The sequence below is a fragment of the Capsicum annuum genome, chromosome 3, assembly GCF_002878395.1.
Source record: "Capsicum annuum cultivar UCD-10X-F1 chromosome 3, UCD10Xv1.1, whole genome shotgun sequence".
Classification (NCBI taxonomy): Eukaryota; Viridiplantae; Streptophyta; class Magnoliopsida; order Solanales; family Solanaceae; genus Capsicum; species Capsicum annuum.
Genome location: NC_061113.1, coordinates 266111686 through 266138373, shown reverse-complemented (window position 1 = coordinate 266138373; position 26688 = coordinate 266111686). Strand labels below are relative to the sequence as shown.

At 34.2% G+C, this 26688-nt stretch overlaps 1 protein-coding gene across 9 annotated transcripts in view; it reads right to left on the bottom strand.

Annotated features, from left to right (window-relative positions):
• Positions 1 to 8920: 8920 nt before the first annotated feature.
• LOC107861882 (boron transporter 4) overlaps positions 8921 to 26688 on the bottom strand; it is a 28961-nt gene continuing 11193 nt past the window's right edge. Inside the window, exons 6-22 of one of the 9 annotated variants that reach the window (XR_007053979.1) lie at positions 21140 to 21258; positions 19994 to 20078; positions 19851 to 19914; positions 12558 to 12666; positions 12372 to 12454; positions 12088 to 12280; positions 11855 to 11993; positions 11586 to 11751; positions 11332 to 11498; positions 11071 to 11244; positions 10886 to 10981; positions 10668 to 10784; positions 10251 to 10579; positions 9891 to 10170; positions 9656 to 9790; positions 9313 to 9465; positions 8921 to 9133 (exon numbers count right to left, since the gene is read on the bottom strand). Coding sequence is in view for 1 of the 9 variants with exons in the window: in XM_016707261.2 (XP_016562747.2) it covers positions 9430 to 9465; positions 9656 to 9790; positions 9891 to 10170; positions 10251 to 10579; positions 10668 to 10784; positions 10886 to 10981; positions 11071 to 11244; positions 11332 to 11498; positions 11586 to 11751; positions 11855 to 11993; positions 12088 to 12280; positions 12372 to 12454; positions 12558 to 12666; positions 13327 to 13380; positions 13674 to 13815 (2220 nt within the window). In the remaining 8 variants the exon portion in view is untranslated. The other 8 variants (XR_001671863.2, XR_007053978.1, XR_001671864.2 and 5 more) reach the window with 8 other exon arrangements.

The window sequence follows — 26688 nt, the reverse complement described above, 5'->3', positions numbered from 1 at the left end:
AAGGATGCCGATTCAAAGTTCTCTGCCGAAGTGGAAAGTATCCTTTGTGTTGCCTTCGGGATCTTAGGAGCTGTCACTAGGAGCAAGGCAGGCTTGCTAGGACAACAAACACATCAAGTGTCGTCCGCACCAGCTATAGTTTTTGGCTCTTCAACCCCAAAAGGAACAAAGTCCAATGTAAGTGCTTTGGAAGGAGGAATAAGTGTCGCGGAATCACTTAAGAAGACTCTAGGTCTACTTGAGCATTCCGCTTCCAAATACTCTGGCGTGAAGAACGATGATCGTTCAAGCAACTCATCATCTCCAAATACACAACGTAAGTTGAGCGCCTCAAAGTTCAACTTGCATGATAATCCGTGCTACTCTCCAACATCTCTAGTGATTATGCAAGTAATGGTGACTGATGCCTCGTCCATGAAGGAGCATCTTGCGAATCTGACAAAGGCAATTAAGGGCCTGACCCAATACGTTCAGAATCAAGATGCTCGAATTAATAATAAAGTGGATAGGGTGGAAGGCCTGATAGATGGAGAGTCTAGCCATGCACCTAGAAAATCTCTAGAGGTTCATGAAATAGAAAATCCTGTGAAACAAACACCACCAACTAAAGAGGTGTGAGTTTCTTCTGAGGGAATGATCCCGATTGATCAATTGAAGAAATTCATTGAAGGGACCCTTAAAGACAAGTATAATGTTTTCACTAAGTCTTTCCCCGCGTATGCTAAGCCCTACACTGCGAGGATAGATAGCCTCAAAATGACTGTCGGCTATCAAACCTCAAAATTTAAATAATTTGAGGGAAAAGAAAATCCAAAATAATATGTCACACACTTTATTAAGACATGTAATAATCTTGTCAAACAGTTTGTTCGTTCCCTAAAGGGAAATGCCTTTGATTGGTATATGGATCTCGAGCCTAACTCCATCGATAGTTGGGAGCAATTGGAGCATGAGTTCCTGAATTGCTTTTACAGCATAAGGCATACGGTGAGCATGGTAGAGCTCACAAATACTTGGCAAAGAAAGGATGAGCCAGTCATCGACTTCGTCAATCGATGGAGAAATGCGAGCCTAAACTGCAAAGATAGGCTCAGTGAAGCAGTTTAGGCTTTTTCAAAGGAATATCCTTTCCTTGATTCTGATGTTGCTGAGATTTTTTATGAACTCCTTGAGCATAAGCTCATTGAACTCCCAGAGATGAAGCGTCCCAATGAAGCTGGGAGGACCAATGACCCTAATTATTACAAATATCATAGGCTCATAAGTCACCCTCTGAAAAAGTGTTTTATCTTTAAAGACAAAGTCATGAAACTGCAAAAAGAGAAGAAGATCTTCTTCGACGATGAGACGATCATTCTCATCAAATCTCTATGACATTTGGCTCTCTCGATCCAGTCCAAATATGTGTCAAAGAGCATAATGAGAGAATATTAGAGCCTCATAGGTCTTTAGTTGACGAAGACGATGATGAAGGTTGGACTCTGGTGACCAGGCGCAGACGCAGAAGGACAAGCCTGAGAAAGGATTTGGCCGAGCATCCAACCAGAAGGAGAATGGTGAAGAAACCAAGGAAACAGAAGCTGGTTGAACTTTCAAAAAGGACGACCGTAACAGAGCTTCACCCCCTAAAACTTGGGTGTCTGGTGACTTTAGAGGAATTCTTACCGAGTTGGTTTCGTGTAAAGACTACCCAAGTCAACCTTGAGGCATCTTGTTTTAATACAGCCAAATAGGGGGGACAGGGTGAGAATTTACCCATGGATGTTCCTTCACCTTCCGAAATGCTTGCTGAAAATCTTGGCGAAGAGGCACATATGTGTGATACAAAAATCACATTCACAAATAACGATCTTCTGCTTGGTAAGGCCTTACATAACCATCTCTTATATATGGTGGGTCAAATTCTAGGAAAGAAGATCAATAGAATCTTGATAGATGAGGGGTGTGGAGTCAACATACTACCTATCCGCATGATGAAAGAACTTGGCATTACTACTAGAGAACTGGACGAAAGACGTATAATGATCCAAGGCTTCAATCAAGGGGGCCAGAGGGCCATGGGATGTATCAAGTTGGGGATTCGTATGGATGATTTTCAATCAAACCCATTGATGCATGTGATCGATGTCAAAACTTCATACAATATATTTCTTGGAAGGCCTTGGGTGCACGGGAATAAAATTATCTCATTCTCTTACTATCAATGCTTGAAGTACCTTAAAGGCGGAGTGGAAAGAAAGATAGTTGCCGATGACAAGCCATTCACTAAAGCTGAGTCACATTTTGCCGATGCAAAATTCTACTTAAAAAAGCATGTTATGGATGAGACAAGGGTTGAAGATGTCACCAAGATCAAGTGTGACGATATTGCATCTAAAAAGGTCACAGTGACTGTTGAAAAAGTCGCCACCAAGAAGCCTCTCTCCACTTTAAATAAAGAAGGTGTCTTTTCTACGAAAAAGAAGGCAACTCCCATTCTTCATTACATATCGAAGGTAAGGAAAGAGAAAGATCACCCATCGAATTCCCAAGATAATGTGCTAAAGGATCTAACTTTACCTATCAGGAAGATCGATGCAATAAATCCATCCTCAAGACTTCTTGAAGAGTCTGTGGCTCAAAATCGACCACAAGATATGACACTCCCTACGAAACGTACGAAGGATGGCTTTGATCCAAATGTATACAAGCTATTTGTAAAGGCTGGATACAATCCAAATGAGCCATCAAGGTTGGGCAAACTTCTGTTGGAAGGTACGACCAGGAAGGCACGTGAAGGCCTAGGATATACACAGCCACCTCCAATTCGCATCTCTATAAGAAGGGCGGTTAGCAACTACATCACTATAGAATAAGAGTCCACTGCATCCAACAAAAGGGCTTCTGTCTTTGACTGACTTAGAGAATCAACTGCAAGAACTTCTGTGTTCAAAAGGTTAGGACCTCTAAATAAGAGGAAAAATAACAAGTGTAAGAGGAGTCGTCAAAGCACGATGATGCACTCTTCACTTAAAATACAAAAAGATTTCCAAAGTTTGATTTCTTCTAGAATGAAGCGACAGACGGAACTGGTAGTTTCATGTGATGAGTTGCTAAAAGCAAAGGCGCATACTGTGGTTTATAACTAGCAGCGCAAAGAAGATGAAGAGAGTGTTGTCTCCTCATATCATATTACGACCCAGAACGAGAAAGATGTCTCATCTCGAATAAAGGTTGATGAAGAGAAAGAAGATATCTTTTGGTATTATCATATATCCGTCAACGACGATGATCCTCAAGAGGAAAAAGATGTTTGAGATGCTCCATTGTAACTTGAAGAAGGAGTAAAGGCCACAATAGATCCTTTGAAGGAAGTTAATCTTGGAACCGATGAAGACCCAAGACCAACTTACCTGAGCGCGTTTCTAGAAATGAAGAAGGAAATTGCTTATATGGACATACTCAAAGAATATATGGATGTCTTCGCCTGGAGATATAAGGAAATGTCTGGCTTAGATCCAAAAGTAGCAGTCTATCAGTTGGCAGTCAAGAATGGTGCTCGTTCTGTTAAGCAAGCCCAAAGACGCTTTCGGCCTGAGTTGGTTCCTCTGATTGAAAATGAAGTTAACAAACTCATTGAAGCGGGCTTTATTCGTGAGTTCAAATATCTCACATGGATTTCAAGTATTGTTCCAGTACGGAAGAGGAATGACCAAATTCGAGTTTATGTCGACGTTCAGGATTTCAACAACGCTTTCCCTAAGGATGACTTTCCAATCCCCATACCAGAGTTGATGATTGATGCCACCACTGGTTATGAGGCAATGTCCTTCATGGAAGGTTCATCCGGCTACAATCAACTCCGTATGGCACCAAAGAATGAAGAACTCACTATATTTCGTACGCCCAAAGGTATTTATTGCTACAAGGTGATGCCTTTTGGTTTGAAGAAAACTGGCGCCACTTATCAAAGGGCTATGCAGAACGTCTTTGACGGCCTGCTCCATAAAAATGTTGAATGCTATGTGGATGATCTAGTGGTGAAGTCAAGAAAGAGAGACGACCACTTAAAAGACCTAAGATTGGTATTCGAGTTACTTTGAAGATATCAGCTTAGGATGAATCTATTGAAGTGTGCCTTTGGAGTTACTTTCGAAAAGTTTCTTGACTTTATTGTGTGACACCGAGGAATTAAAATTGATCAAGCCAAGGTCGATGCAATTTTTAAGATGCCCGAACCTTGAAATATTCATGATCTAAAAAAGCCTTCAAGGAAGGCTAGCATATTTAAGGAGGTTCATCTCAAACCTGGTCGAAAAATGTCAACCATTTAGTCGTCTCATGAAGAAGAACACTCCCTTCGAATGGGACCAAGCTTGTAGTAATGCCTTTGAGAGTATCAAATCATACTTAATGAAGCCACCAGTTCTTGCGGCACCCATACCTGGGAAACCATTGATACTCTACATCGCAGACAATGTCAATATGGTTTGGCTTTAAATTTTTTGAATGAGGTGTTCTTATGTATGGAAAATCGTTGAAGCACGAAGGAAACATGTTTAAATTTCATGGCTAGTCTCCAAAATATTAAATGTCTCGACAAGTCTTGAAGTAGGGGGCCTTTGTAGGCGATGCAATTTTATTAAATTTAAATCCGTACAAAATTCGGATTATATTAAATTCAAAATATATTAGTCCCAAATAAATATTGTGGATTAATATAATTGAATTAATTATTTAAGTCCAAATATGTATGGATTTAAATAAAACACAATATTTATTGGGTTAGTCGATTAATTTGGTCTACAAATGATGAGCCCATTTTACTAAGCTCGAGATATAGTCATATTCTAGAGGCCCAAATAAGCGCCACGTGTCAAATGACGTGGCATGCTAAGTCAAGTGAAGGTGCCAATAGGACCGTGTTACATGTCAAACTGATACAGCAGACCCATGAAATAAAAACCCATAAAAGGAGCCACATCACTTAAATCTGATTGGTCAAAGGAAGTTCATATTCATCATGACTCTTCCTTTCCTACAACCATAAATATGGGTCTCATAATTCAGAGACCACCCCTAGAACTCTAACAAGTAGCAAGAGAAAGCTTGTGGATCAAACACCGCAATTTCTCTGAAAAGTTCAAGCATTCAAATCAAGTTCATCAAGATTCAAGATCAAGACTGCAATATTCAAGAACAAGCTCAAAAGCCCTTGAATTCAAGCACAATTCTAGATCGAGTCCCTTAAGTTCATCAAATCAAGTTCAAATTCAAGATCAAGTTTTAAGTCCTTGAATTTATATTTGAAAAGACGAATCAGAGGATTCATAGAGATTGTAACACTCGCATTGAAATCAATAAAATTGATTGTTGCAATATTTCTTATCTCGATTTATTTATTTTCGGCCTCGAAAATTTTACTGTCCAACAACATGTTTGATAGAACTATACAATTTCTATACATATATCTTATATAGATACATATTCTATATAATAATTATACTATTTTTATATAATTATATTTAATTATTATTTTTAAACAATTAAAAAACAGAATATTATTTTTCAGTTAAAAATTTATTGCAAAAAAAATTTAAATATTTTTAGAAAAGGGTCGAATGGCTCAAGTTGGAAACTGTATTAATACTGTATATGGACAATATCAATATGATATATAAACTGTATCTGAACTAAATAGGTCAAAATGATCCAAATTAGAAAATGACTATAATGTAAAAATAAAATAACCGACTGGCTATTTTTTGACAAAATATCAAACTTGAATTATTTATTTTTAAAATAGCCATGTGGTGTCTTTTTCTCATTAAAAAGGTCCATTTATAGACACAAGAAATTAACAAATCAACATTTTTCTTGAACATGCTCAATTGTTTTATTTGTTCTTTTATATATATTTTTTTAGACCTAATAATTTATTTATTTTTATTAAGGTTGTACATAACAATATCAAAAATTTTAAAAATCTAAAATATTTTGACATATTTTTCATGAATTAATTTGAAATAAGTATTGGTCTAAATTTTGATGGACTAAAATAAATTGACAACTTGAATGAATTGGTTATAATTGTAAAACTAATTACTCCCTGTATTATCACCTCAACTTACACAGGCTTATTAAAATCATTGTTTAGGAAAGTGGTACAAAACATTAGTATGTTTGCACAATTTTTTTTTCAATTTCTTAAACCAAGAATCACGTGATAAACTATGAAAGTAAAATAAAACAAACCGTGTTTTAAATTCCTTGTCATTCAAGGAAACCAATAGCAGGCGCGTCTCAATAAAATTAGTGACCTAAAGTCAAGTTTTAACAACAGGCCTTACATATGTAAACATGCATACAAAAATACTACTATAATAATTTTGAGTTGTCTTATTTGTTTTTGCGCCAGTAGTTGTTTTGGTATAGTATTTTTAATAGAAATATAAGTTTTAACTTCACAGTTTAAATAATTATTAATAAAAGTATGGACTAATTCTAGTTAATAAGACATTAGCCATTTGTTTGCAATGCATTCACTTGGATGTTGTTGTTAAAATTTTATTTATTAATATAAAATTTCAGTTATTTGGTTCAAAGTTTTAAAATATTTCTTGTAAAAATGAGATAGCGTTTTCTCTTTTTTTTTTTTTTTTTAGATAATTTGTTAAAACGTATTTTATAATCTTCATTATTATTTCAAGTGAAGTTGAAATCATATAGTTTACTATTACAATTTTGGGGAAAGGACAAGAATAGTCACTTGGCTACAATAATTCCGGCCGAGTGGCCATTGATTTTTAAATTCCAAAATATAGTCATTTAGGTCTTTTTTGCTACTATCTTCATACTTTTCCCTTTAAATGCTAAGTAAACAGTATAAGCTCATTTCTGATTCAGAGGATGCATTGATTTCGTCCAACGAATCTCGCAGCCAGCACACAATTTTTGACTTTATGGAGGGAGAATAAAAATAGTGAAATGCAAGTAAAACATAAACGCATCAATACAATAATATATTTTTGGAAGAAAGAAAATTAATGCTAGACAATAACTTTAGACAGAAGATTTACATTTTTTTTAACACAATAAACTCAGAAAAGTAATGAATTTTGTGTTAACCCCACACTTCTAATTGGTATAATTTTTCTAACAATCAAATACGATTTTATAACATTGTAATTGTTGCTCTTCTTTTTTATCAATCAAATACAATATTTGATATCAAATACATAAATCTTTGATACCAAATACAAATACATATTTTATACAATAATTGTATAAAAGTGTATCAATGCGGTATAAAAGTGCATCAATGAAGTATAAAAGTGTATCAATTGGATATAGAGACTGCATGCGATCGATGGGCCAAATGGCTAAAAACCGAAATTAAATTGGACCGACTAGCTCCAATTGTCCAACTTTTACATGGGCTGGTCATTTATTTTCAAAATGACCAGCCCATGTCCTTTTCCCTACATGTTTTGAGGCCTCAAAATTTTGAGAGCTTAAAGCAAAGACTTTATTAGCTTTACCCTCAAGCCACCTGACCAATTCAAAAACGGAAACTAGAAACAAATTCCTATTCCTTTTTTTTGGTAATAAACAAATTCCTATTCCTAGTCACTATAGGAAAACCAATTTTTTTCCCTCTCCCTATAAATACCTATGCAACGCCTCATTAGTTTCTCAATTTCAATTCATCATTTTACAAAGTAAATCAATCTCTACTTCTCTCTCTCAAGTCACAATTATGGCACACACAGAAACCTTGATTGACATCTTAAAGGCAAGAATAAACAGAATGGCATTCAAGAAACAAGACACAACAACATTGTTTCAAAGGGGTGATAAAGTTGAAGTTGCAAGTCAAGAATGGGGATACATAGGTTCTTATTACACAGCGAAAATCGTTTGTTCGATTGGAGATTCTCACTATAGAGTGCGATTTAAGAATTTGGTAAACGATGACAAGTCTGATTTACTCGAAGAAATTGTCATGGCTTCTGAGATACGTCCCATGCCACCAAGACACAAGACATTATTGCCAGAAAATATTTGTTTGAACGATATAGTTGATGTGTTTGACAAAGATGGATGGTGGGTTGGGTTTGTTTCTGGGAGAGATGAACAAAGTTACTATGTTTATTTCCCTACAACTGGGGATAATGTTGCATATCCTCTTCAACTCCTCAGGTTTCATCAAGAATGGAATATGGGAAACTGGATTTCTTCCAACTAAAGTAAAGAATTAATGTGACTTAATTAGCTTGTACGGATTTTGGTTTCAAGAACTTTTATTTTAGTGTTAGGGAGTCTTTAGTGTATTAATCTAGTCATCGAGTATTTTGTTAAGTTCTTGATTGTTTATGAATTATTGAAAATTGTCAATTTTTTACTATTACCGAGTTACTCTCTTACCTCTATCTCAATTTATGCAGCACATCCTTTTTTTTTTTTAATCCGTTTCAAAAGATCAATATCACCTTTCTATAATGAAAAACAACCTAATTTTTAACTTTCCTTTTTATTTTTAATAAATAGCTACACAAATGATTAAGAAGTATGTTAGATGACAAATTTCAAAATTCTTCCTTCCGGAGAGAGTAGTTATCAACCAGAACTTTTCTGTTTAAGGTTTTAAAAAACAAACATCAATTTTTATCTATCTTTCAAAATCTTTGATCCTATATCACTAGATCCTACTTAAAAATGGTTTCGTTACAGTTTTGTTTGCTAATTTTATTATAATTTAGTTGGAGCAAACTTGTCGAACTTCACCAGAGGGCAACATATTACATTCTATTTTTAATCAGAACAGTGAAAAAAAATCTTGATGGAGCGCTCTCCCCCAGAAATGAGCCTTATGCGGTGCGAATTCGGACTAGTCTGACATCAATGCGAATATTGGACATCGAACAGACAATCAAAAATATATGTGCAGAATAAGATGCTTCCTCATTAAGATATGACTAATTATTGAAATACATGATGTGAGGCATAAAATGCTATGCAACCTTTAAAATCTGGACAATGATGTTTCAAAAATATTATCGCAGTAACATCCATCAAAGGATTTCTTTTTCTTCGTTTTGTGCATGCATCCATTTTAGCCCGGAATTTTTGACTTAAGAGGCGTTCGATCAGTCTGCACAGAAATGACAAAGAATATCCATATAGTCTATATGAGAAGATCATTCTACTATCAAACAGAACTTTACATTGACAACCTGACATCTGCTTACAATAGTAAAATACATTAAAGTACTAGACCTGCAATTTGTAGTATGGCACAGTACTCTACATGTATGGACTATGGACACATACCTGTGGTACCAACTCAAGATTCAATACACTATATTTTTGTATCTCGACTCCATTGCTCATAGTTTATAAAGACTCAAAACACTTTGTTTCATCTCTATATGTCACCTTGTCCCTCCTTCACTCAGATTCTGGGTCTGCAGTTGGATGAATAACCTGCAAATAAAAATCATTACATCGTCGTCAACAGATAAGATTTGATCAAAATAATTAGTAACTAATGTGCACAAAGTAACATCGTAATTGGTTACAATTAGTTTTTTTTACCAAAAGAAAACAGTGAACGCCCATCGTGTAGATACTAATACTAGTACTACTAAATATGAAATTCATTGTCGAGGGGTACCTGTGGTCGCTTATCCTCGCTAAAGCTGACAGTACGGATTTTGAACTCTCCTCTGCTAGTTGTAAGTTCATCCAAAATCTCAGCATCACAAATTTCTATTTCGCCTTCAATTCTAGGAAGAGTTGCCTCGGTTTCCTAATCGCATCATTTGATAGCTCGTTAGCTGATTTATTTCCTTCAACAAATGAAAATCTTGAAATTAAATGGACTTGACAAATGACAATTTTAGGATTACCCTGAAAGAAAAGCTAAGTGCGCATTGTGGAGCACCAGCGATTTCCTCATACTCGGCTGCATCAAGCTCTTGCAAATGACGAGGGTGAAAAAACATGGGAAGCAAATGTTGCCTTATGCTTATGAGGAGAAAAAATGGTAAGGGAAAAAGAATGCCAGCTATAGGAATCCAAGTAACTCCAAAGACAACAAGTAAGTACACAAATTGGAATATTGTGAAGATTGCAATGCATCGAAATGGTACTGATTCCACGAAAGATGCATGAACCCCTTCAAGGACCCTGCCGTCATGATCACTCTGGTTAGTTGAACAAGTCACAAAATTTGCCATATATGTAAATGCTAGTCAAAATGAACTTACTTAAATCTTCTGCCAGGGGAGATTAATAGAAGCAGCATTCTTTCCCACAGTTGATTTCCTGGAAGGCTGTCAATAGCCATATAGGCAAAATATCCCCAAAGAACTGAGGTTGGTATCTTCTTTATCACTGGCATAGCACCTACCAATGCAGCTACTAGTAGTGACTGCAGTAGATTGCTGACTCTTTGTTCATTTACTCGAACAGGCAAGTAAGTATCAATATACTTCTCAGGATCAAATATACCATTAGAATTTTCGCCATTTGCATTTTCATTTTCACGTTTCATTATTGCCTCTTTCAAGTGTTCCAACTCTTTAGCTACAGTACTCTGCATAGTTAAGAAAGACCGGTTATATAAAGCTCAAAAACAATGGGCAATTTTGGAAGTGCTAATGAATCTAAGAAGATGGACTTACAATAGGAGAACTATCTATCTCTATGAATACTGCTTGCATATTGCCATAAATTTCAGAGTTGCTAGCTTTTCGCCTGATACTCTCTTTTGCACTTTCAACCATCTTCTTCCGAATCAGCTGATTAGCATTACATAAAGTGTTAGGAACTCAAGTTAGCAGTGCTAGAGGCAACTCTATCAGTAGCACTACAACCATCGCCAAATTTAGTTTTATATTACCTGTTTCTTAAGAATAGCCAAGCTTTTAGTATGCATAGGGGACTGTGGCAGGACACCATTTGAAGGAGGCAATCCAATCAAACCACATAGCAAAGTCTGAGGAGAAGTACAAATCCATGTCACTAATCTTAATTATTGAAACAGCAACAAGTAATCGCAGAATAAACAGACAGATGACAATATACCGTAAATCCCAAGAGTAAGATATCATAATGATATGCAGAAGGATTCTTTAGGTTGAATTCCTTTTGCTGTGCCATTTGCGATGCAACACCGTGATCGAAGAAATAGAGTCCGGCGATCATCACAGCTGGTAATAATGCAGCAAATATGTATGCCGGAGGAACCTTCCCCATATCCTGCAGTTGAGGTATGTGTTAAAGTTCAAAAATTCCCATTAACTATTTAAAGAAGGAACCTTTCACCAATTAACCAATTTTTCACACCTGAATTACAGTCCAGTGATATAATGATGCAGATTCCCAAGGAAGGGGACTATAGAGAGTTCTAGGAACTCCAGATGGAACTTTGCTTGGCACGGTAAATGAGAGAACTGACCACACTAGAACCATTAAAGGAACTCCATAGTCAGCAATGAAGCTTCTAATCCAGCCTGATTTAATGGAAAAGAAAGGTATGAGACCTGTACTTTGATGAAGCGACAATATATTGATACAATCAAAATGTTTGGATTACAAACCTGTGCCATACCACCATGACCTGGCTTTCCTGCTCTTTAAGGCAGTGTAGAGAAGGCCAAAGGTGAATATGATTCCAAGTAGCCCGTTCGTGTAAAGCCAATGGAATTGATATTTCTCCAAACTTGGGTCCTCGGCTTTAGGAATGCTAAACTCGCTCACTAATCCCTACAACGTTACAATACAAATCCCTTCTGATTAAGACTCCATTTTTCATGACACCATAGTTGAATATCTTATAAAAAAATGATGTTTCTGAACCTGAGAATACCTTAATTGCCTCTTGAATGAAAAGCACAGCGATAAGCATGCCAAAAGTTTCCCCAGCAACCCTTGTAAATTTACTTATGATAGAGCAGGCATTGAATATTGCTAGAAGAAACAACATGAGAGCTGTCCAGACACAAACCCTGGAAAAATTTCATCATAGATATGAGAACTGAGAAACATGACGTATTGTCTATCAAACAACCTTATACAAAAATTCAACATATTCTAACATACCATCCGGCCCAAGCCAAGTAAAGGGTCTGTCCCAAATCTTCTCTCCCTTTAGCAAACTTGTACAAGTAACTGTACATAATAATAGTAGGCTCTGCAACTCCCAGTATCATAAGAGGTTGCCCCCCGAATATCGAGTGAATGATGCCACAAATTGCTGTAGAAGCTAAAGTTTCCACAGTACTGAGGCTCCCATCTAAAAACAAATCATTCAACAAGAAATCTAATATCATCAAATATTCATTTGATCTGGTGCTTTCATCAAAAGTTTTGAAATGTAAAAGAACCTGTTTCGCTGCTCAATTGTTCTCCAAAAGCAATCACCGGAAGAGCAGACGCGAAAAATATGTACGTAGTTGGAGCTAGTATCCTGTCTTATACAGAAGTAGCAGTAAGAACACAATCAAAAGAACGTATAAATTTAACTCATTTGCAAAAATTGTTTAAAGACAACTGCATAAAAATAAGAATACCCTATGCCGGATCTAATTCCAGCAATCCAATCCTGCTTGTAGCAAGATATTCGTCCTCGAATATCCCCTGAAATGCCTTCAAATGGAGTTCCCAGACAGCTCTTCATCTCTGATGAACCACAAAAAATATAAGGGAAAACTAAGTATTCATCAATCAAAATACAGAAAACGTACAATTTTAAAACTGTATTATTGATTTATCATGGGATTTCTTGACAGAATACATGGGATGTAATGTATCACTTACTAAACTCTAGTGCTGTTTAAGAATCAACAACATGCATTAATTTTATTCTTCACGAGAGACTTTCTACTTCTAGGTAAATATATGAACGGACAAAAAAAGGGAATGTGTTTATATGCAAAAATAGCAGAACAAAAACAATTAATGAATTAACTAGGGGGGATGCATCTCAATAAATTCTTGTTTTATACAGGTTACAAAGACACCACCACATGCATTCATCTTTTCTTCAAAGAATCAGCAGCAACAACAAGAAGCCTCAGTCTCAAACAGGTTCTGCTTCATTTAATTAAGCTCGTCTAGTCGGAGTCGACTATATGAACCCACACCTGTTCAAAGATTAAGTGGACGAGTTGAGACCACCATATGAAAGAACCTCTAGTTACCTGTTATTTGTCTCACTTTTCCAAGAAAATGACTTGAAATTATGTAGGGGAAGTTTTTGCAAGAAACTTTTATTTGGTAATCAAACAGAAGTTCAGTGGCTACTTATATAGGAATAGAGAGGGCCTTAAAACAGCTTACCAAAACTTGTACTCTTGTGACTGAGCTTTTCTGGGACATAAAATCCCTGAGACTCTGCATCAATTGACAAGTTGGCCACGTCTCTCAGAAGAAGACAATTAAATTGGTTTAAAACAAGAACAGAAATATATTAGTATTTTGTTTTCAGCTAAAACAAAAATAATATAGTGATACAAGAACTCAAAGGTCAGACATGACGATCTGAGCTAATTATTTTAGATTTTCTCATAGATTAAGATTATGTTATTGTACTTCTTTAATCTAATGCAATTATTTGACAAACGAAGCGAGGACATTGGGTAGATTATAACCTCTCTATAGCTTTAGCTCACATGTATATAGCTTACCAAAACTTGTACTCTTGTGACTGAGCTTTTCTGGGACATAAAATCCCTGAGACTCTGCATCAATTGACAAGTTGGCCACGTCTCTCAGAAGAATTAGAAATGAATGTATAATCTTAAGGTATATATGTATAATATTACTCATTACATAATGAATGTATACAATTACTACCAACTTCTTAGCATTAGAAATGCTCGACCCATGACAGGACCACCCAGGATAAATGAAAGATCATACTTTGATTTATCTATTTTCGGTCAACCACATATTAATGGCACAAATTGAAGCTGTTTTAGCAAAATGTTACCTGAACATATGATTGGGTTATAAATTCTAGAGCCATCTAAATGATAAAATATATATATATATATATATATATATATATATATGATGACGAACAAGATCTTATTTATATCACCATGGATGTTTCATTCATTTTTTATTTGTGAGCTGTACTTTAACATTTATTTGTAAGTATTTGTGACTAGCTAGCACAACCATACAAATTATGCCAGATAATATATTCTACTACACGTTCTTAAAGACCAAAAAAAAAAAATATATATTGTACCATTACGCTATTTTTATAAATTATTTTCTGGCTGGGAATGGAGTATAAGCCACACCAATGTTTTTTTGCTCTAATTTGACTATCATATACCAATGTCTTGAAATATATTATATTTAGATAAGACTAGAACACACTATACTGAACCTCTAGTTCAAGTCCATTGAACATATAGAGCGTGCAATTCCTTTTCTAATAAGAATTCTGGTTAAAAAAATCTTATGTACGCCACTGCAAGTTCGCTTATCACGGCCCAGTTAAGTTAAGGATCATGATCGGTGCTAAGTGAGACTAAATCCGTTGGAGTATTATTTCCATATTCAATTTTCGGAAAGAGAAGAAAATATTAGCGCGACGCATATGTTATGTTGTAATAATCTAAAATTTAATTACAGCCAGGGACTGTGCTATCAGTAATTGATCAACTTTTCCAAATATATAAATGAAATATCAAGAGAATAAAATGGGAGCAACCTGAATATTGATTAGGGGCCCATTGCCCTTTTTTCAACTGCAAGTCAAAAAATACAAATTAAGGAAGCCTGTTTATTCTTGTTTCGAGACTATTAAGGTTTTTTTCTTATTTTTTATTATTTTAAGAGACTCTAAGGGTTGATACTTGTTCTCTATTTTACCAACCAAATATTTGGATTGATTCATATATTAATTGGTGTGGATGAGAAAATTAGTTCTACTGATATATATAATATGGTAAGGAAGGCACAGCCATTTGCTTCCTCTTGTTCATGTTGTTTATCATTATTGATGAAGACGATAATGAGTTATGATGTGTGGACTCGATGGAATAAGACCCCAAGCCTAAAATAATACTAGGACGAATGCTATATATATATATATATATATATGATCCCCAAGCCTAAAATAATACAAGAACGAATGGAAGATATATACATATACATCTATAATATATTAAAGGGAAAAGGACATTCTATGACCTTTTTAAAAAATAATAGCCCAAGTTTGGTATTTGGACAAATAATGTCCAGTCGGCTAAACAAATGTCATTTTATGGTCATTTCCTAATCTTTCCCAATTTGGGTCATTTTGATCTACGTAGTCCATATACAGTCCATATACGATACTGATACAGTCTATATACAATACTGATACAATATTCAATTTGGGCAATTCGGCCCTTTTAAAAATATTTCAATTTTTTTTTTACTATAAATTTTTAAATTGATCAAATATTCTGCTTTTTTTTTATTGTTTAGAAATAATAATTAAATTATATAAAAACGATATAATTATTAAATAAAATATGAATCTATATAAGATATATGTATAGAAATTGTATAGTTCTATCAAATATGTATATGTACAATATATAGAAAGTGTATACAAATTATATAATTGTTGTATAAAACGTGTAAAAAAAAGTACAGTTATTATATAAATTATGTATCAAAATTGTATAATTTCCATATAGAATATTTATGTATAAGATTTGTATAAAACCTGTATAAAAGTTGTGTAAAAACGGTATAGAACCAGTTAGTAAATTAAAATGGCTAGAAAGTGAAATTTAAATTCCATGGTCATTTTCAAGGAAATAGTTTAATTTGAAGTGTCGTTTCTGTCCTTTCCCCTATATTAAAAGCCTGAAGGCCCTTTGAAAAGTGAATTGAACTTTTTGCCCTTCATTAAAAGAGTCCGCTTTAGACAAAACCGTCTTTTACCCTTTTTCCTAAAATTTAATTCTTCAAAATAAATATGTTAAATTTTTTCAAGAATTAAATTCTTCCCAAATTTATTTTGTGTTGTACGTGCTTTCTTTCACCAAAAAAACACCCTAAATTTCTCCATAATTAACCTTTATCAAATTTAGCTTTTCCCCATTTTTTATACGTTTTTTTCCTTCTTGTAAAACATACGGCCTTTTTTTATTTAATCTTATTTGGTTTCTACTTGGTTTCTTTCAACCCAAAAACACCCTATATTTCCCTACAATTAAATTCTTTCCAAATTGTAAAACATACGGCCTTTTTTTTATTTAATCCTATTTGGTTCCAACTTGATTTCTTTCAACCCAAAAACACCCTATATTTTCCTTCAATTAAATTCTTTCCAAATTTAATGTTTTCCTCTCTTTTTTAATCCAATTTGATTCCTACTTGATTTTTTTTAACCAAAAAATCACACGCCTACTTGGTTTCACCAAAAAATACATCTAAATTTGTCTTGGTTTGTACCTTCTGTCCTTCTATATAAACCCTTGAATTTTTCTCATTGTTCATCGTCATAAACAGTTGCATCTTTCATTGTTTTTCGTCTCATCACAATTTCAACAATTTTATTTTCAGATTTTTTATCGTTATATCATCTCTCCCTTTTTACATTGTTAATTTAAACACAATATTACTTGGTATACCAACTTAAATTGCTTCGTTTAATTTAGTTTAATGTGTAGCTTAATGTGACTTGTTAATTCAATATGTTATGAATTCTACGTTGTTATCGTTCTATGTGTCGTTTTAATAGAATATATTATAATTTCTGTTGCTCATAACTAACTTCTTTATCTACCCGCCTACCAAGAAGATTCACATATTCAGGTATAATTCTTCTCATCTCACAAATTTACCTCTATTATGAAATTCTACGTTCTTATCGTTCTAACTTTATTATTTTTTAAAGATTATTTAATGGATCCTATTACCGAAATTGTGAGTATCAACACTTTGAAGTCAAAAGATTATATCTAGATGATCAAAGTCTTGGTCATCGGAAGCGACCCAACACAACAGTTTAAGAATGGAGGCGGTTCTCGAAAAATGGTGATATTAGTTGATGAGGAGGTAATATTATTCTTTCATACCTCACGTGTTTAATAAACCTAAGCAATTTATTCTTTTTGCCTTTAGTAGTTAATCGTTCTGTATTCGCTCATTATATGTAGCTATTTTCTGATAACTAAAATCCTAATTAAATTGCTCTTGAATTAATTTATCCCACTTGAAAAGAGGAACAAAATACATGTTATTCTTTTTTCCTTTAGTAATTGGTTGTTTTGTATTCTCTTATTATACGTAGTTATTTACTGGAAACGAAAAGTAACCTCATGATAGCTTCACACACATCAACAAATACATATCTTCTCATTTTCTGCTTGATTCATATATCTATCAATTTCATATTATGCTTTTTTTTCAGGGTACAAAAATTAATGGTACACTTTTCAATGAACATATTGAAACTTTTGGACATTCTTTACAGCAATTCAAAGTTTGCTATATCATAAACGGTCGCATTACTGGGGTCAATCCTAATTTTCAATCCGTTAATAAGGACATTGAACTTGGATTCTTAACATCCACTATAGTTCAAGAATGTCACAACCCTTTTTCTACATTTTCTTTTTCTAAGAATTTTTTTTCATTCAAAGATGAAAAATTGCATACCAAAGAAACAATAGTGGGTAATTCCTTTAACTTTCATCAAGTAATTACCATTATCGTAAATTCACCATTTTACTATTATTTATCTACTCATACATACTTAATATTTTCTTCAGATATATTTGGCATCTTCGTCAGTTCTAAGTTGTTCACAAAAGGCACAATCCGAAGAGAAACAGTACTTATGAATGAAGAGTAAGTTAAACTTAAATTTTTTACGAAGCAAAAGTGTTTGTATAATACATAAACTGTCTTATTAATTTACTAATTTAATCTTATTTTCTTTGTTTGAAAAATAAAGGTGTGATAGAAAAACTATCACATTATGGGCGAATTCTCTGAAATAAATGACGCGTTGCTAGAAAAGTTATCTGTCGACAACTCTGTCATGACATTTTGTGATTTAAGGACTACATTATATCAAGGTAGGTACTATCTTAGCAATTACAACATTTACAATAAATACTGTCTTATTTTTTTGCTCCTAACATTTTATGTTGCAGGAAATTTCGGTCTATCTCTTACCCATGTCAGTAGTATGTGGGTAGACCCCACATTTGAAAAAGCAACGTCTCTCCAAGAATGGTAATATGTCTATACATATTCATGCAAGCAAATTATAGTAAACTATTTTTATTATAATACGCTAAGTAACAAATATGCAGATCTATTTCCCAGAAGAAAACTCATAATGATATTACTTTACTGCCAACTAAACAAATTAAAAGGGCCAAAGAAATGACAATTGGTGAAATCACAGATTGTTTATCTTGTGATAAAGAGATATTATTTTCAACTACAATAATTTAATGTTTTTTTTCTCCTTAGTACGACGCCTAACTTTTCTTTCTTCTCTGTAGGTTATGGCAAATTTACCGCATAGTGAATAGTAATGAACCCTACTATGATTCTTGCACCAATTGCTATAAAAAAGTGAAAATCAATGATAACATTGCAAAATGTCCTGGCTGTCCCACCGAAAAAATTACTTATGCGGACAAGTAACCCACATAACAACCATCAAATTACTTTCAGCCATTTGAACATTCAAAAAATGAGATAAATGTCTATTAACCACTGACTTTACAGATTTCTTCTAAAATTGGATGTGTTTGCTGGAGATAAACGTTATTCCAATACATTGTTTGAGGCTACAAAATCCTTGGTTGGTTGCGATGGTACAACATATAAGCAATCAAATTTGGAAAAGGTCATATTACACTATTCTTTAACACTTATCAAGCACTAAAATAATCTGCTTTATTTTGAATTCAACGAATTATCCTTTGCCAATTAATACATTCTTTTCATAGATACGGAAAGAGGAATCCTCATTTTATCAGAACTTGATGCTAAGTACAAAAAAAGTCTTCACATTTCTCATCAAAATTGATGCAAAAAGTGAAGGAGATCGAGCAGGCAGATGCTTCATTGCAGAAGAAGTCCAAGAAGCTGAAGAAATTGTTACAATTGACATAGTAGATGAAGAGGTCAACTCAGAAAACTCAGTCAACGGGATCAGAAAAATTGAATATTCTGATGACACATTGTCTCATAAAAGAATCAAAGTAGAAAAGGATTAGTCATTTTTTTCTCAAGGAATAGGTTAATAGTTTTTCAGTCTCGATAGTTAATGGGTAGTTCTTCATTCTTTGTGCTTTTTTCTATTCTAAACGCTAAGCAAATTCTGTTGGCATAACAAATAATATTGATTATTAGATCTTTCTCTAACTTCATCTAGCTATACACTATTTATTTTCACTTACTCATAATATGTTTTTAATAGCTTATTCTATATCGCAGGTTATTGTTCGTTAAGCACATGGCACAAGGTAGCTTTTAAAACTAATTGATAGATAATACTTTAATTCATTTTTTATCACTTTAATGAATAATTTTATTATTTTTTCTACATAGATCAAGCAAAAGTTAATAAAGTTATTCGAATGCATAACAAATATATTGCTGCACTTGCAACAAATTTAAATGCTGCAATCAACAATTCTGACGAACAAGAAGATTCAGGTACCCACTTTAAATTTAAATCTTCTATAATATAGTTTTGACTAGATGGAGAAAACACATAAAAAATAGTAAACTTAGCTCTCTACTAACAACAATAAATTCACTCCTTGACAAAATAGAAACACATTTACCAATAATAAGAAATTAACTAGATGTTCATTACTAACCTTAAAGAAAATAAATAAGGGAACCCTTTTAGTGTAAGACTTTGTTCTTGCTAGCAGCTAAAACCTGCAAAAAAATATGCGTAGTACAGGTTCTAACCATACAAGCAGCGAGAAGGAACAAAAGATGAAAATGAGATATTAACTTATAATTGAGGTTGACTGGCCATTGAAAGAAACTTGAATTTATTCCACTCATCACTAAGACGTTGAGCTGCCTATAAGAAGTACCTGGCATCGGTCCACAGAAGTGCTTAATTCATAGTTATAAGCGCCTATTTAAATAAAAAGAACATACAGTTAAATAACATCGATCCAACAATTCCTGTGAATTCAGATCCAGTAAAACAAAACCAACGCCAATGCTTTTCATATCTTCCTCTTTACCAAATTTGCACTTCTCTTCAGTGCTTCAGAACCCCTCTTCGATTCAACCACTGCTACTACATAAGCTAATATCCATATAACATGTAGCCACACTAGAATCGATATGATCAAACTTAGCCCACCAAAAAATATGAAGGCACTCAAGTCTTCGTCGACTTCAGTTAGTCTTACAACTTGAGGAACATGCAACACAAAAGTCCGTAATTGATCCCACTAACTATTTTAATGAAAATTAAGCAACAAATCAATGGATTTACACAAATTGGCATTATCAAATCCATTTACTCATCATTGACTGAAAAAATATACAATATTTATGCACAAGGGAAGTTTGGTAGTAAGACCAACAAATCTATTGGCCCATCATTGCCCATAAAAAGATCTATGTTATTTCAAACATTAAGTAGAAAACATAATATGACAATGAAAAAAATAATAAGATATCACAGCACATACATCCATAATCCATTTCTCGCACCTACAGACTCTTTTTTAGCTAATAATTAGCACTAGTCCCAAAAAAGTAGTTTCCTATGTACCATGTGATGTTTAAGGTTAAAAAATGTATAACTACCTGATTTTTCACTGCATATAAAATAGCAATAATACATGGTAGACAACAACAAACAACAATTCCAATGGGACATGCCACGGCAACACATATAACAACAAAGAATACATCGAATGCTAGAAATGTGAGACAAAACCTGCAAAGAACCCAAATAAACATCACAAGAAAGTAAATAACAATAAATACAGATACCAAAGATTTGCTTGGGACAAACCAGTAAAGTTCAGGTGCATCATGGGTCAACAACAATGAAGAGTATCAAAAATGAAGAACAACAACGTACCGAATATATTCCCATAAAGTGGCTATGAAAACTGAATAATACAAAACTAACCAGCACTTCCTGTGATCCAGAGACAAATACATGCCTTTTGTCCCGTGCTAATACATATTTGCTCTGTCACATAATTCACCAATAACACAAATCTTCGCTTCAATCTTGTCATTGTAGATCTTCAAAATGCAAAATGATAACATATTTATTAGTTTTTTTCAATTTTAAATTAAACTGAATGTTGTATTTACTTCTTTTTAAAGGTAATAAAAGGATTGAGTCCATATAAGATGTCGATATTGAAGAAATAAGGCCAACTAAAAGACGCAAAATTTATTGGGTCCTAAAGGCTCTATTGCAAAGGTGTGAAATTGAAGGTAATGCAGTACTATTTTATTAATTTAAGTTACTTATATTCTATTTCCGCTCGCTTTATTATTTATTAACAATTCTAACATTTTACACAATAAATTTAGGTGAAATTGACTACATACCATCAATATCGTGCATTCAAAAGTTGGAAAATATTCCTAAATGCAATTATTGTCATGCTATGAGATTTCAACACGAGACTCCAATATTTTGTTGCGACAGTTGATCAATAAAACTTGCAAATACTGCAGTTCCAACTCAATTATATAATTTATTCTTCTCTAAATTTAAAGTAGCAGAAGAATTTCGTAGGCACATTAGAGCATATAACAGCATATTTGGATTTACGTCTTTTGGTGTTAAACTTGACAATGATCTGGATTCTTCGCGAAAAGGAGTTTATACATTTCAAGCAAAGGATCAAATATATCATGATCTCCCCTCATTACTACCCCATGATAATAATCCATGCTATTTTCTGATGTACTTTTTTGACACAGAAAATGAGTCACGCAATAAGATTTCAAAAGTCAAAGAAGGCAATTTATCTGAGGAAGTTATCGCAATAATTAAACAAATAATGGATGACAATTCTTATGCACAATTGTTTCGCCAACTAAAGGATCACTCAAACTTTAAGGATTTAGAAATTCAAATTGCTTCCACTGCTAAACTAGATCAACGTGTCTACAATAAACCATCAGTAGATCAAGTTGCTGCAATTTGGATAGACGAAAACAACCCCAATGTACCATTTGATCGAGAGATTATTGTTCATGAGCATTCAGGTAATATTCATAGAGTTAAACATTATTATGGATGTTATGACCCGCTCCAGTATCCTTTACTTTTTCCAAGTGGTGAACTAGGATGGCACCAAGGAATACGAAAATAACATAAAATAAGTAAAGGTAAGCATGGAACTGAAGTTGCAGGCCTCAACCAGAACAACCCTACATTTGTGTCAGTTGATGAAGTGTTTGACAACGAGGAACAAGTTAAAATTGTGTACTTACAACTCTCATATCAATATATTTAGAAATATTTTGCAAGTGTACGACGTGGAGCTAAGAATTGTGTCTCCTGTAGAGAGTACTATTGCTATAAGTTACAAATACGCAGCGGAGAGAACAGGATAATACTGTTATGTGGACGATTATTTCAACAATTTATTGTTGACATGTACATCAAGCTATAAACTACTTGACTTGAATATTTTAGGTTTGAGCAATCAAATTTTAGAAGGGAAATATTGCAAGGAATAGTTGATAGTATTATGGCTAGAGAAAGCAGAGGCTCGAAAGTTGGTCAAAGAATAATACTTCCTGCATCATTTGTCGGAGGTCCTAGGGACATGCGTCGCAGATATATGGATTTGGTTCAATATTTTGAAAAACCAGATTTGTTTATCACAATGACATGTAATCCTGATTGGCCAGAGATCCAAGAAAACTTGATAGAAGGACAACTTGCTCAAGACAGACTGACTTAGTGACTAAAATTTTCATATCAAAGTTACAAGATTTAAAAGATCAAATCTTCAAGAAAAAATATTTGGACCTGCTACATCATATGTTTATGTGATTGAATTCCAGAAAAGAGGCCTACCACATATTCACCTTTTGTTAATACTAAGACAAGGATACAAGTTAACATCACCAGATGATTATGACAAGTTTATTTTGGCTAAACTTCCCGACAAAGAAGAATTTCCAGTTTTGCATTACTTGGCTATCAAACATATGATGCATGACCCGTGTGGTAAAAAATATCCAACAAATTCATGCATGAGGGATGATCAGTGCAAGAGTCATAATCCTCGACCATTTAGTAATAAATCAATGCAAGGAAAAGATAGTTATCCTATTTACAAGAGGCGAAATGATGGAAAAAAAAAGTTTGAGGCATGACAATGAATAATCAATGGATTGTTCCATATAATTCTTATTTACTGAGTAAATATAACTGTCATATAAATGTTGAGTCTTGTGCAGGGGTAAAAGCAATAAAGTATCTTTACAAGTATATATATAAAGGACATGATAGGTGTGTTGTCTATATCGAATCAGATGATGGAGAAAAAATCATCGATGAAATTAAGAGTTTTCAGGATGCACGTTGGGTTGCTGCACCAGAAGCGCTATGGAGAATTTATGAATTTGATCTTAGTGAAATGCAGCCTCCGGTCATTAACCTTCAACTACATCTTCCAAATAAACAAACAGGTAAACAATTATCCTTCCTTAAGCTATCTGAATTCTACATCTTTACCCTTCAGATAAAATTGTCATAAAATTCAGATTTTAATAAACTATTTTTAGCTATAAATTTATCATGAAAAGAAATACATAAAGCTATGTTGTACGGAATATTTTGTTAATGTTTTTAATATTGTCTGTTCACATTGTAGTATGCTATTGGAGCAACCAAAATTTGAAAAACGTTGTTACCTGGGAATATGCCTCAAAAACCATGCTCACCGAGTATTTTCACAAATGTTCAATAGACAACGAAGCACGTAAATACATATATAAGAAATTTCCAGAGTACTATGTTTGGAATGCTCAGGATAAGCTTTGAACGCAAAGAAAAACAAGATCAGTAATTGGTCGAATTGCTATTGGTAAGAAATTCAACATAACCACTCTTAATATTTGTAAACGTTCAAATATCATTTATTTGCTCTTCTTTAATTTATAGCTAATCCAGCAGAAGGCGAAAGGTATTATTTGAGATTATTATTGAACCACGTACGAGGACCAACTTCGTTTCAATACTTGCTAACTGTTAATGGAAGGTTATGTCACACATTCAAAGAAGCTGCAAAAGAAAAAGGTTTACTCGAGTCGGATAATAGCATTTCTGAATGCTTACATGAAGTGATCATTTTCAAAATGCCATCGGCTCTTAGAAATTTATTTGCAACAATATTGGTTCATTGTAATCCCACAGATGTTAGAAAGCTCTGGGATATATATTATGATGATATGTCAGAATATTTTAAGAGAATACACAAAAATTCTTCTACGGCTCAACTTCAATGCACACTGAAAAGGATAAACCATTTCTTAGAAAGCATGGTTAAGAGAATTAAAAATTATGACATACCTAAACTTAAACAGAGTATGGATGATGGAATTATATCAGAATACAGAGAAATAATGGAGAGGAGTCTATAATAGTGCCTTCAGAAGATTTAGATGCACAAACAAAGCTAAATCCTGAACAAGAGCAAGCATTCAAGATTATATTGTGAAGGTTAGAATTTGGCTAATCGGGATTATTCTTTGTCGATAGACCCGGAGGGACCGAAAAAACATTCCTATATCGTGCATTACTTGCAAATATCATATTGAGGGGCATGATAGCATTAGCAACAGCAACAAGTGGTGTAGCAGCAACTCTTTTATCGGGAGGTCGTACGGCTAATTCTAGATTTGAGATACCACTTTAGACAAATGATACAATAGTAACACGTATGTCAAAGCAAAGTGGTGGAGCTAAATTGATTAAAAAAGCCAAATTGATTATCTGGGATGAAGCCCCTATGGCCAACCGTTGGACAATTGAAATGGTTGATAGGAGCTTCAGAGATATACTAGACATTGACGAACCCTTAAGTGGAAAAGTAATGGTTTTTGGAGGTGATTTTCGTCAGGTACTGCCAGTAATTCCCAAATCTACAAAGGCAGAAACGGTAAATGCAAGTTTGATAAAGTCGTACTTATGGCATTGAATGGAAAAGATTAAACTAACAAGAAATATGAGATCGAGAATAGATGCATCATTCAGTGAATTCTTACTACGCATAGGTAACGGCGAGGAGCGTACAATAAGAGATGATATAGTACTACTTCTGATACAAGATTGAACACACAACACGGATTCAAGAGACCTACAAGATCAACAACAATAGATAATCAAAGGCCCCACTCGGCTTCTCTATGTTTTCAAGACAACAACAACAATATCCAACAAAGTAGATGGAGAATACAAGATTACAAGAACTATAGTGAATCGAAGAGGCCCCACACGGCTTCACTATGTCAATACATAAACAACAAGATTACAACAACAAAAAAGTTACGGGTACATTAACAACAAGAAGGAACCACGGATTCAACAAGATACAAGATAAATAGTTAGACCAAATGAAGGGACAATCTTAAGAACCCAAGAACTGTTACACTCTTGGACCCTTAAACACTATCCGCGACATAAACCTAACTCTATGTTGACACAAGAGGGCCTTTACCTCCTCTAAACACCAATGTTTCAAGCCAATTTGCAAACACAAGTGAATCATCACTTACCTAGCCCTAGTTTCAATTAGAGCTCTTAAGAGTGAACTAAAGTGTTGCAAATGTTACAAATCTCAAAATATGATCAACTAAGTGAATAAAACCATAAGTGGTTCTATTTATATTACATTCCCCAAAAGACTTACAATGACAAAGGTGCCATTTTAATGAATAAGGCTTCAAGGCCACCCTTTTAGTGCACACATAGGGGTGGTTTTTGGCTTCTCCCACACTTAAGCTCGGGCCTTCTCTCGGTTGCCTTTGACATACACAAAAAGGGTCCATCTACGAGATCACACTTGTATCATCCTCTCTATCTTGAGAGGAGTTTGACCTCAAACTCAAGCAATCTTCACCCGCAAGATCTCCTCTTTTTCGGCTCCTCCCAAGGTTAGGATATTCAACCAAAGGTGTCATGAGATCATCAAGATTGCTCCTTGGGCTTGGATGTCCTTCAACCTGCACATAAGAAGAATAGATGCTAGGCAAAGTGCTAGCACCTCATTTAGTAAGCATCAACGGGTCTTTCTGGGCAAATCCTACTTCTTGAACTCTCAGCTCCTCCTCTTCTTCATCATCTTCACCCTCAGTTTCCTCTTCTAAACCATCCCTAAGCATGATTCTCCTTGTCATAAACAAGGGTACTACACACTCTCCATCAACCATCCAAATATCTTCCACACCTTCATCTATTTCTACCTCGGCTTCTTGCTCTCCATCTTGATCCTTTTCATCAAACACATTCGATGCAAGCCCCACCTCCTCACCAAGGTAATATAATTTTTCTTACCTAAGTATTATATTTCTCTGATTTGGGCACTCATTAGCCTTGTACCCCCACCCTTGACATTTAAAACATTGAAATCCTTTAGGACGAGAAGTGGAATTCGGTTTACGCTCGTTTCCTGGAAGATACCTTTGGCCATCCTTGGTCTC